This window comes from Hyla sarda, chromosome 2 (assembly GCF_029499605.1).
Source record: "Hyla sarda isolate aHylSar1 chromosome 2, aHylSar1.hap1, whole genome shotgun sequence".
Taxonomy (NCBI): Eukaryota; Metazoa; Chordata; class Amphibia; order Anura; family Hylidae; genus Hyla; species Hyla sarda.
In genome coordinates, this window is record NC_079190.1 from 427441375 (window position 1) to 427453997 (window position 12623).

Here is a 12623-nt window from a genome sequence, read left to right on the forward strand (position 1 = left end):
TGCCCCGGAAATATTGTACAGCATGGCTAGTGCTTTAACTTCTACTCTCCTCTGTGAATAACCGCTGTTAGACTGCAGATGCCCCGAGGACAGAGGACTTTCTGCTCATAAAGGAACATTTGTGAGGGTGATTGCACGTAATACGTAGCAGTCAAATGAAATCAGCGGAGCTTCCACTATACATCTTAATTATCTCAGGTGCAATATAGTATAGCTGGTTCATAATTTATATTGTCTTGATTTATACTATTTACCTTCTGATGTACTTAGCATAGATTTTTTTTAAAAAGCTTTTTTTTCATTAGTTGCTAAGTACATAACAGATAATGAAATGATAAGTTAATGCACAATAAGCACTGAAGAGTAGTTTAAAGTATGAATTCGTCAAATACATACTGCAATAAACTGCACATACTATGTACATATACTACAACACCACACACATCAACCGTAAACCCTTCTTTTAGCACCGAACTAGTCTTTAGAGTTTTGAAATTACTTTTTTTTATTTTTTTATTTAAATACTTACAAAATAAACAGCTCCGAAACTTCCATGACCAATTTCTCGGAGGTCGGTAAAAAGCTTTTCTGGGTCATCTCTAAAGAAGAGCTCCGCAATCTCTGGGTCTTTCAGGCTTCCAGCTCGACTTGTTGACGGCATCCTGCTTGAGCAGTCTGCCGTCTGACTATCTAGGATTACACTGCTGCCACTGCTCTTGGCTCATCTGTGTGAACGTGGCTTCTTTAACATGGGGAACTGAAAAAGAAAAAAAGTTGCATAAAATTTAGTAAATGCTGAAAGCAGAATTACCTGCCCAACAGTGTGTGTTAATTGCGAAGCTTCACCATTGACCAACAATTGATACATACAGTACTTGGCAAAAAGCAGACAAAATCTACATCTTCATCTCTAAAACAAAACAAATTTTAATCTCATTTGAATATCCAGACAAGTTCTGCTCCATAAGGAGACAGAGTTAAAAAATAAATAAATTAAATAAATAAATGAAATATACAAAAAAAAAACTAAAAAAAAACAAAGCGAAAATAACCTATATGTATGTTGGAATGCTGTAGAAGTTATTTTTTTTATTATTTTTAGTTTAGAGGCTTACTGTGGAAGGGAATACCATGTCAAAGTACTAAAGCTCCCATGGTTCCTTTCAGACATTCCCTCCATAGAAGATATTGATGTAATTACGGACTGTTTCCACACAGCTCTTCTACTGAGAAACTGCTCAGCATGAGAAACCCAATCCTTCCAGAGACATGGAAGGAGGGGAGCCAAGAAGCATTAGAAACAAGACTCACGTGTCGTCCCATACTACAGGTGGGGAGGAGAACACCATGTGTTAAGTGCACAGGTCATCACTTAAAGGGGTATTTCGGTGGAAAAAGCTCTTTTTTTTTTAAAATCAACTGGTGCCAGAAAGTTAAACAGATTTGTAAATGACTTCTATAAAAAAAAATCTTAATCCTTCCAGTACTTATTAGCGGCTGTATAGTACAGAGTAAATTATTTTCTTTTGGGATTTCTTTTCTGTCATGACCACAGTGCTCTCTGCTGACACCTCTGTCCATTTTGGGAACTGTCCAGAGCAGCAAATATTTGCTATGGGGATTTGCTCCTATTCTGGATAGTTCCTGACATATACAGAAAGGTGTCAGCAGAGAGCACTGTGGTCGTGACAGAAAATAAGTCCAAAAAGAAAAGAAATTCCTCTGTAGTATACAGCAGCTGATATGTACTGGAAGGATTAATAATTTTTAATAGAAGTAATTTACAAATCTGTTTCACTTTCTGGCACCAGTTGATTTAAAAAAAGTTTTCCACCGGAGTACCCCTTTAATCAGTAGTGTGAAACTGGCTTATAGGAGCATTTCAGCTTTAAAACAGTTCATTAGTAAATATTTAGTCTTACTGCTGGTAAACAATTTGCACAAAATCTTTAAAAGATTGGAAAATCCCTTTAACACATGGCTATCTGATGCTTGTTAATACTCAAGAGTTCTGCCAAGGTCAACCCACCTATATGATCCACCTATAAGATCATGAGAAAAATGACATGATAGGAGGAGGTACATTACCAGACACAACGAGCCTCTGCAAAAAGGAAGGGGGGGTGTATGTGGATACTTACCATGGTGTGCCTGTACCAGATTTACTGGCTTCAATGGATGTAATATAGTCTAGTGCCTAAGTTCAGTCCATTTCCCAAGGTTAGTGTTTTTCTTTTTTCTTAATATTTTGCAGGACTCAAGTGCATTGAACATTATGAACATAGGATGCAGCTGTGGCAATTAATTGTAGTCCATGCGCTGTAGGTCCAGCTACTTGTGGGGAAATGTTATATGATGGACACTAAGCACAGAACTGAACTCTATTCTCACTCCTATAGGGAAGTCCTAAGTTGAGGACTACACTCTATGCCAGTGTTCCCAAACAGCTGCAAAACTACAACTCCCAGCCTTCAGTGTCAGAGCATGCTGGTAATTGTAGTTTTGCAAACACTGGAGAGCCAAAGATTGGGGAACACTACTCTATCATCTTACATGCCCTAACAGATCAAAGGCTTATTAACAGTATGAGATGTATTAAATCAAGACAAAAATTCTACATCAGCTTTGCAAGGCAGAGCAGTTGTTTTGTACATTTTTTCGTAAAACTGGAATGAGAAGTAAAAGTAATACAAATATGTTGTTAAAATGTTAGATTTTTAACTTGTGGCAATATAATTTATATTCTGGTCACTTTAAAATCAGACACAGAAAACTACCTCTTCATAATATATGCAAGAAAACAATGCATTTCTAAAGGCTACGATTATCTAACAGGCAAGTGAGGAAGAAGCCGAGGGGAAGTCGCCATGCTACTGAAGGAATGTTATTTGGATGAGCTGTGCCGGTGATGTCATGCTGTTCCATCTTTTGAGGAGCATCAGAGTCTTACAAAAAGAACATTGTTAGAAATCAACTGTTTGAATCCCACAATGCATCACACCCTACATCTGCTGATGAGGGATTGTGAGAGGCTTCACCCCCCCTAAAGAGGCACATATTTATATCATGTTCCTGCACACGGGGTCATTGATTTGTACACAAATTACACTGGCAAGCCACATCTACACTCTATATGGGAAGTGTATAGACAGTGGTTATCTGTACACATCACTGGTGAAGAGAAACCTCTATATGACCTCTCACAAGCTAAAGAGAGATGGGGAGGAAGAGTAGAGTGTGAGCCGGAGACCAAAAAACAAAAAAGGCTACTGGATTCTACAAAGCTCTCTCACTCTGTAGTAAAAGCCTGTCCACACACTGAAGGGCTGATGCAGTTATTCGAGGAGAAGAACTGAGTATTTCCATTACACACTCTTTAGGATGCATTCCTCTTCTCTAAGCGTTGGATTATATTTTTGGAAAACATTCAACAGTAAAGGGTCCATGCACAACGCCCCAAAGAACATTGCTATATTTATCTATAATCCATGGGCCCCATAATTTAGGACAATGGGGGAGATTTATCCAATCCTGTGTAAAGGAAGTGTGGGGCAGATGTCTATGGCAACCAATCAGAGCACTTCTTTCATTTTGAAAGAGGCCTGTAAAAAATAAAAGAAGCGATCTGGTTGTTATGGGCAACTGCACCGCTCTTCCTCTACACAGGTTTTGGTAAATCTCCCCCACTGGACGTAAATCTACATATTGGTGCGCTGGTACTTAATGCACCAGGACATACGTTTATGTCCTATACATGAAGTGAGAGCAGGAGCTGCACTTGTTTAAATTGCAACAGGTCCCAGCTGCTATTGTGCTGATGTGTGCCATTATCCCCTCAAGAAGGCATATGGAGGTCCCCTCACCTGCCTCCGCTGCTCTCCCGGGGTCTTCTTCTAGCAGCATAGCAGTGATCAATAATAGCAATTTAGTGATTGCTATGGCTAATCCTCTATGTGGACATAAAAAGTAAAAAAAGAAAAAAAAAAAGGAAAAAAAAATCCCCCCCCCCTTCCCATTTTACTTAAAGGAAATCTGTCATCAGAATCAGGCTTGTAGTGCGGGTGATCCTGATTAAAACGCTCCTTACCTGGTTAAAAATGGTTCAGCGCTTCTTAAGATATCTATATCTTTAGTTTTCTGTTATTCCCTGGCTTGGGACTCAGTGGGAGGTGTTATCATCTCAGACTCGGCCACACGTCATTCTAGCTGGGCGGAGCTGCCGCCCGGCTCATGAATATTCATGACCTTATCCTCGCGGCCCTCCCCACCAGACCTAGAAAAAGGAGTTAGACTACGAGGATAAGTTCATGAATATTCATGAGCCGGGCGGCAGCTCCGCCCAGCTAGAATGACGTGTGGCCGAGTCTGAGATGATAACACCTCCCACTGAGTCCCAAGCCAGGGAATAACAGAAAACTAAAGATATAGATATCTGAAGAAGCGCTGAACCATTTTTAACCAGGTAAGAAGCGTTTTAATCAGGATCACCCACACTACAAGCCTGTGTAAAAAGTCCTTTAAAAAGTTTTCCACCGGAGTACCCCTTTAAAGCCAAAATGGGCTGTGTCCTTAAGGGGTTAAACATTCACAGGCAATTTAGTGCTGTATGAAAGTATTTTCCTTCACGACATGTGGTTCCCACTGCTCCACAGTACTATTTCACAACTTGCACAAGAAATCATAGAACGGACACTTTATTAGAGACACCTATCCAGCACCATGTTGGACCTCTTTTGGTCTTCAGAACTGCAGCAATTCATCAAAGTATAGATTCTATAAGATGGTGAATTAATTCTGCAGGAATATGGAATATTAGTCCATGCAGACAGGATCATTACACACAGTTGTAGCACATTGGATGGGCATACTGATCTGCCTCGAACAGCCCTTTCTATATGCCATAGACATAACAGTCCTGCTGGGACAGGGTTTTTCTGTCATACTGAAAACAGCTCTTTGAACAGATAAAATTGGTTGGCTACAATGCTTCCTGACCAAATGACCCATCCAAAGATATCCAAGGATCCAAAGTATGCCAAGAAAACATTCCCCACAACATAATGCCACCCTCTGCAGCCTAAATCTTTAATATCAGATGGGAAAGGTTCATTAATTTATGGTGCTTCCTCCAAATTCTAACCCTCCTATCAGCATAGTTCAACAGCAATTCAGATCTGACCAGACCATGTTTTCCATTCTATTTCTCAGAGATTCCACTATTGTGCTCTCTTGCCTTGTCATCCATACATGTTATGAAGAAAAAAAAACAAAAAACACACACACACATACACATATATAGGGCTCCGTGCGCACTGAGAACAAGCAGGGCAGTGAGGCTCTGTGACATGCTCCCGGGCTCACACGGCAGGATGATTGAAAAACCAGGAGTCTGCACAGAGCCCTGCTGGTCTTTTCCTCACTTTCTGTATTTGGTCTCCACACAGACACATACAGGCAATAGCTACAGGGACAGCATTTTTACACCCAAAAATTTATTTAAAAAAAATTAACCAGTGTATATTACAAATAAATTGTATTATCTACATTATATTAAAATTGTTGATGACGGCAGGAACAGTGTGAAATGAGGGGATAATACACCACAAACTACGGTATACTCTTTTTGACCCTTGTAATAAACTTTAAATTAAATGCTACCTTTAGAAGTATGGGAACAAAAAACAGCTATTTTTACAATTTTCCAAACAATTAGATACTCTAAGCTTATTGAGCACAGATGTCCCAAGGAGAATTTTCACTTCTAAACAAAAGCTTTTCTTAACAGTGTATTTTCTTCCTCTGCAGGGTGTACACAGAGGTTTAACCTGACTCGCAATCTCCTTGTATGAGGAAAAGATTTAAAAAAAAGTATACATATTTATTTGTGGTAGATAATTATATATATATAAAAAAAAAAAAAAAATGAACCCTATTTTGTTATTTTATTATAAAATATATAACTGGTTGTAGGAATCAAAATGAAGGGCAAATGACTAACCAAAAAAAAAAAAAAAAAAAACATGTAATACGGCTGTTATTCATTTGGCCTGGTGCAAATCTATAACAATTTATCTATGGCATTAATGCAGATGTAATCTCTATTACACTAAAATAGTGACATCTGCAAAAAAGATCTGCAAAACCCCCACAACAGAATGAACATGTGCATATCAGCAGGTAAAATCTTGCCCACCAAGTGCGAATTTAGCCTTAGCTATATCACTTACTGGTCAGAATTCCAGTGTTTTTGTTTTTTTAATACATAGTGTGAGACTGTGGCCGTTGGGGATGGTTATATACCCTAAAGTATCTGTCACATGTGGATACCAGCTTTCAGGAAGTGCATATCTCATAGGAGGAAAGAAATAGTTAAATCCCTGCAGAGACTTGTCCTCCTTGGAACTTTGATAAGTCTTTTAATTGAGCCTGGATTTTTATAGACTAAAAGGCAGGTTTGGTAGTGGGTCCTTTCATTCCCTTCAAGGTCCCCCTGCCCAGTTTTTTAGACTAGCCCAGATCAGCATAGGTGCTGAAGACAGTTCATCACAGGGCAAACTAGATGAGAAACAGTCTTCAAGTTCGGCTTTCTGAGAGTTAGAATCTGGAAGTTTGCAGCCTCAAAAAGGGGACACTTTAACGTGTGTCAGTAACACATTTGTCTACTTTGTTGGGTGGCTGGCAGTAAACCACCTGTATAGAAAGGGAAGAGATCTTTATAGTTGGTGTTTAACAAGCAGGATTCATTTTTGTAGCTATGAGTGAGCATGTTGTGATTAAGTCAAGTCACAGGACAGTAAAATCAGGAGAAGCTCTGTTTAAATGTAAATTCCTACTATTTTGCCTCTACTTGAGTCTTAATATGGAGCTAATTTCCCACAATAGTTATAAGACCTCATCACAGTCTTTTTTCCTGTCACTTTAATATGCAAGAAAAATTGCATGTTATAATGCCAGCTTTATTAAAAAAATAAAATAAAAATATATTAAAAAACAAACATTGTAGCATTGATTTCATGTTACAATTAGTATAATTTGTTCAAGCTTTTTTTTTTTCAGTTTTCTTATACAGAAGACTATGAGAAAGGCACCAGAAAATGTCATTTCCAGAACATGCTCTTGTTTTTTTTTTGAAGGGTAGGGAACTAAAAAAAAAACAACACTTAGGGTGCATTCTCACGGGCGTATTTGTCAGCGGATCTGCAGCTGACAAATACGCCCGTGTGAATACACCCTTAAGGTACGTTCTCACGTGCGTTTTTTTTTTGCTGCAGATTTTGCTGCACATTGACTTCAACAGGTAGCATAATCAGTTACAGCAAATCTGCAGCAGATCTGCAGCAAATACACGCATGTGTGAACGTACCTTTTGGAAGAGATTTATCATGCGGCGTACTCTGCCTCTTGACCTTTTGATGTAAAAAATAAAAAAAACACCAAGTCCCTAAGAGAACATTAAGGAAAGCTAGGGTGATAGAACAAAGCAAGTTAGTTACTAATGTTTCTCCTTAGGCATATCACAAAAGTATCTTAAATATGAAGTGACCATAGAGAAACAAAATTACAATAAAATGAAAAAACTGTCAAAACGCAAACTGTTAATATAACCCATTTTATAGACCAACATAATTAAAATAAAGCCTCGTGTAAAGGTTGGTAAAGACCGCAAAACTCACCGACGAGAGGCATCAGCTTTCCTGTAACCAAATCAGACCGAAACAGGAATAATCCAGGTTAGATTTTTCTTGAAGCCACTTCCCACGATGTCTGTAAACAAAAGTATAAACATTATCATAATAGTAGAGATTCAAAAATTCAAGTGCACATTACATCACATTACTAATCCTAAACGGGTCGATAGTAACATTTTGCATTCACAATCCTGCTGTTTATCAATATGAATAAATGTGAAACTTGACAGTGGGGATCACACCGCATGGAAACATGTAGAGATCTGCAATATTTATTGGCCAAAATATACAATTCTACAAAGACCCGTTCCAAAGTTCCGTTAAGAAAACCCTTAAAAACGGTAGTTAAAAGATCCCATTCAAGCCTATGGGATTTTTTGATTATCCGTTCTCACCCATTATAGCCCGTTATAACTAACAGACTTTATTTTGACGAGAGAGAAATGTCACATGCACTAATTTTTCTCTCGTCACAAATAACGTCAGTTAGTAATAACGGGCTATAACGGGTGAGAATGGACAATCCAAAAAATCCCATACACTTGAATGGGATTTTTTAACGGCCGCTTTTAAAGGAGTACTCCGGTGCGCACTTTTTTCCTTTTATCCCGTCTGGGCTGCAAAATAAAAGAAAACACACTGCCTCTTACCTGCCAACGAGCCCCCGGCGCTCCGGTACACTCCGATACAGGTGTTCGGTCCCCGGGCTGTATTCTTCTTACTTCCTGTTAGCCCGGCACGTCACACGGAGCTTCAGCCTATCACCGGCAGAGGCGGGACATCGCTGCGGCCGGTGATAGGCTCCGTGTGATGTGCCAGGCTAACAGGAAGTAAGAAGAATACAGCCCAGGGACCGAACACCTGTATCGGAGTATACCGGAGCTCCGGGGGCTCGTTGGCAGGTAAGAGAAAGTTTGCTTTCATTTATTTTGCAGCCCGGACGGGATAAAATGAAAAAGGTGCGCGCCGGAGTACTCCTTTAAGCGTTTACTAAAAGGGACATTTTAACGGGTCTTTAAAACAGAGAAACACTATAGTGTGAAAGGAGCCTAAACATGGCCTTAGAGTTTCCTGCAAAGTACTCAAAATAAAGACTGCAAATACCATAATGCAAATCATTACATGCTACGTGCAGACACTGGGCCAGCAGAGGACGCGAGGATGTGTGAGCTCTGTACAGTATAAGTCTACAAAGCAAAAAAAAAAATGTAAAAGGTCACTCAACTTTTTATACAGAATAAATCAATATATGTCCTGCTCTGGCGACTATGCGATATGGCCTTCCCCCCGCTCCTGCACCCCTGCAGCCTCCCCTCCCTGCCCCCCTTCCTTCTTTACTTGCGGTTTTCTTCCTTTTCCTCCCTTTCTGCTCCTTCCCTTCTATTCGTTTTTTCTGCTACTATCCTTCTGCTTTGGCCTATTTTCTATGATTCTATATGCTGCCTGTTCTGTTCCTCACTGGAGCAGACTCACTGTTACGTTATATTGTTGGTTGTCTAACCCACTTAGGTCCTTGTTGTGGACCGTTTCCATAATTACTCTGTATACTGTACATTGTTTTTTGTGGGCTCTTTGGGCCCTTGTTTTACGTGTAATGTGATACTACCTTAATAAACTTGCATTTGGAATAAAAAAAAATTTAAAAAAATATATAAAAGAATAAGTCAATATAAGAACTTATAATTTCAATGTACATTAGATGATCTCGGAAAGATCCCAAACAATTGTTTTCCTGCTCAAGATTCTAGAATTTTTGTTAATGAAGTAAAGAATTGTGCAGATCTATTAATACACTGATAGGGAAAGGTTATGGTACTTAAAAAAAAATTTCATAGTTGTCATGACACTGTATTAATACAGCAGCCCTGCCACATCAATACTATCCAAGGACAGTACCAGTCTCAGCAGAAGTTGCACTGCTTTATACAGGAAAATATTGAATTCATAAAAAGACTGTCTTCCCCACTATCCTGGGCTGCCCTTAGATAAGAGTACAGAAGCCGCTATAAAAATGATGCATGGCCCATAATAATGCTAAAGATGTCTCTCGTGTTACCAAGTGTTATAAAACAGGCACAAGGTCTGACCAGATGTACCATATATACTCGAGTATAAGCCGACGCCCCTAATTTTACCCAAAAAACCCAGGAAGTTATTGACTCGACTATAAGCCTAGGGTGGCAAATACCATCATCCCCCCATGTAATCGTCCAGACCCCATCATCCCCCACCCCCCCCTTCATCATCACCGCCTGTCAATCCCTTCATCAGTGGTCTTCAACCTGCGGACCTCCAGATGTTGCAAAACTACAACTCCCAGTATGCTGGGTGTTGTAGTTTTGAAACCTCTGAAGGTCCGCAGGTTGAAGACCACTGCAGCCTTCGTCATCATCCAGCCCCCCCACCCCCCTTTGTTTTGTACTCTCCTTCCCTCAGCGGGAAGTTAGGGTGAGCTGGCCCAGGCCATCTATGCTGCAGGGACCGTCCGGTGGGGAGGATTAGTCGTTGCGGCTGTCCATTTTCAGCCGCAGCGGGGTTCCTCTTCTCCACGCTTAAGGCCTGAAAAACTCGGCTTATACTAGAGTATCATGCCCCATAAAATAAAATAAAACCCTATTTAGACATTAATGAACATGTTGCAGAACCATTTTCAGCCTCTGCGCACTGGCATATCAACCAAACACAGTACCGCTGCTTTTAGATGTGCCAACCAAAATTCAAGAGCTCTAGGGGTTTGTTAGGGGGGGGGGGGGGGGGGGGGGGATGGATAAATATGAATAAACTTCAACAGCACCAAACACACATTATGTGAATCTACTTCTAGAATTAATTTAGAAATAATTCTGGTGGAGAATTGAGGGTCCAGAAGTCTTATACCCATCTCCTGAATAAATGATGAGGACATGTATTTATCTTGTTTTATATACTTTGTAGTTATGATCTTACAATTATTTTTCACCATCTGACAAAACTTTTGAGAGGAAATATGCTCAATATTTAATGAATTCCCAATGCAATACAGTTCATGAATTTCCTAATCCAACTGATCTCTTGTTATATGTGAGGTGTCTAGAGAGGCATTGTACATATAAACAAACTATATATTTTATTAAACTACACACGTGTGCATGAGGTACTAATGAATATAAGGCCAAGACCGGTATTTCGGTCATATGAAAAATTTTCAGGTGTACAATATACTTTAAAGGGGTACTCCGGTTTAAATCAACTGGAGCCAGAAAGTTAAACAGATTTGTAAATTTCTTCTATTTAAAAATCATAATCCTTCCAGTACTTATCGGCTGCTGTATGTTCCAGAGGAAGTTGTGTATATCTTTCAAGTCTGACCAAAGTGCTCACTGCTGACACCTCTGTCCATGTCAGGAACTGTTCGGAGCAGGATTGGTTTGCTATGGGGATTTGCTCCTACTCTGGACAGTTTCTGACATGGAGAGAGGTGTCAGCAGAGAGCACTGGGGTCTACAGCTGCAACGATTAATCAATAAAATCTATTTAATTTGATAACGGGATTCATTGTCGACAAATCCAATTATCAAATAATCGCCCGATTCGTTGTCCGCAGCCAGGAGGCTGCTGCGGTCAGGCGCGAGTCCCATAAATCCCGCAGCAGCCTCAGTGACAGTGAGTCACTGTGGAAATGGTATCGCCCGACGCCCGGGACATGCAGTTCTAGGTGCTGGGCAGGTAAACTCTTCAAGCATTCAGCCTGAATGCCAAATGCCTGAGGAATTCACATATAAATGGGGCAATCGGTTTTGCCTTGTAACTAAATTCCTATAGTCTGCAGCTGGGCGCTGCAGCCTATACTGAGCCGCGCAGGACAACAGCGCCCCAGCGTAGGCACGTGTGATGTCGTCACTCATCGTGCGCACCTCCGTCCGGAGCGAAGATGCGGTCCAGTAACAACAATGACCGCCGAGCCCCTGAGTCTGCCGGAGGGCACATGGGGGCAGAGTACAGGTATCAGGGGATCAGAGAGGAGGAGAGGTTTGGTCATAATGTTGTACAGGAGAGGGGGTTGGGCTGAAATATCATGACACGGGGGGCATCAGAGGAGGGGTATAATGACCAGGGGCATCGGGGGGGGGGGGGGGGGTATAATGACACAGGAGTCAGAGGGGGTATAATGGTCCTACTTAACACCTTACAGTTTTTCGCCCGGACCAAGAAACGTGGCAGACTATGGTTTTGGGTACAGGTAAAAAAAAAACAGACAAAACCGTATAAGATGCAAAACGGACTAAACCGGATGATGTGTTTGACATACAGTTTACAATGTTAAGTCCATGCATACAGTTTTCTATCCAGTTCCATACAGTTTTTAACTTGAAACCGTATAGCAAAAAACGTGGTGTGCATGCACCCTCAGCTGGACAAAAACTGTCACAAAGAGCACTGGTTCTACGAAATAAACCTACAGGTTTGCCATACAGTTCAGATGTTGCTTGTTCAGCTGGCAGCTATCCTAAGCTCCATGCTGGAGATTTATCAAAACCTGTGCAAAGGAAAAGTCGCCCATAGCAACCAATCAGATCGCTGCTTTCATTTTGCAGAGGCCTTGTTAAATATAAAAGAAGAAAGCTGATTGGTTGCTATGGGCAACTTTTCTTCTGGACAGGTTTTGATAAGTCTCCTCCCCCCTGATGTTTCTTTAGTAGGTGAAAGAGGAATATGTCGCTGACATAACGATATGCCATTCTACTTATATTCAACAGAGGAAAGAGTATGATGAAATGCAATATACCCAGATCCTTATTTACCCAATATCCGGTGTTGGGGTAGAGCCTGGAGATGTCCATCCCCAAACAGATTAGATCATAAGCAGATCCTGTCTATATCAGAGGATTCAGCTAACCTATGTATGGCTAGCTAGAACAGATTTCCCACCAACACCACTTATCACATCTGTTTTAG

At 40.5% G+C, this 12623-nt stretch overlaps 1 protein-coding gene across 6 annotated transcripts in view; it reads right to left on the minus strand.

The window, feature by feature from the left end:
• Nucleotides 1–12623, minus strand: part of TAOK1 (TAO kinase 1) — a 122662-nt gene that overhangs the window by 60346 nt on the left and 49693 nt on the right. For all 6 annotated transcript variants that reach the window (XM_056559022.1, XM_056559020.1, XM_056559019.1 and 3 more), the window contains exons 2-3: nucleotides 7674–7764; nucleotides 530–757 (exon numbers count right to left, since the gene is read on the minus strand). In XM_056559022.1, coding sequence (XP_056414997.1) covers nucleotides 530–661 — 132 coding nt within the window. In that variant the 5' untranslated portion in view covers nucleotides 662–757; nucleotides 7674–7764. The remainder of the gene's footprint in view (nucleotides 1–529; nucleotides 758–7673; nucleotides 7765–12623) is intronic.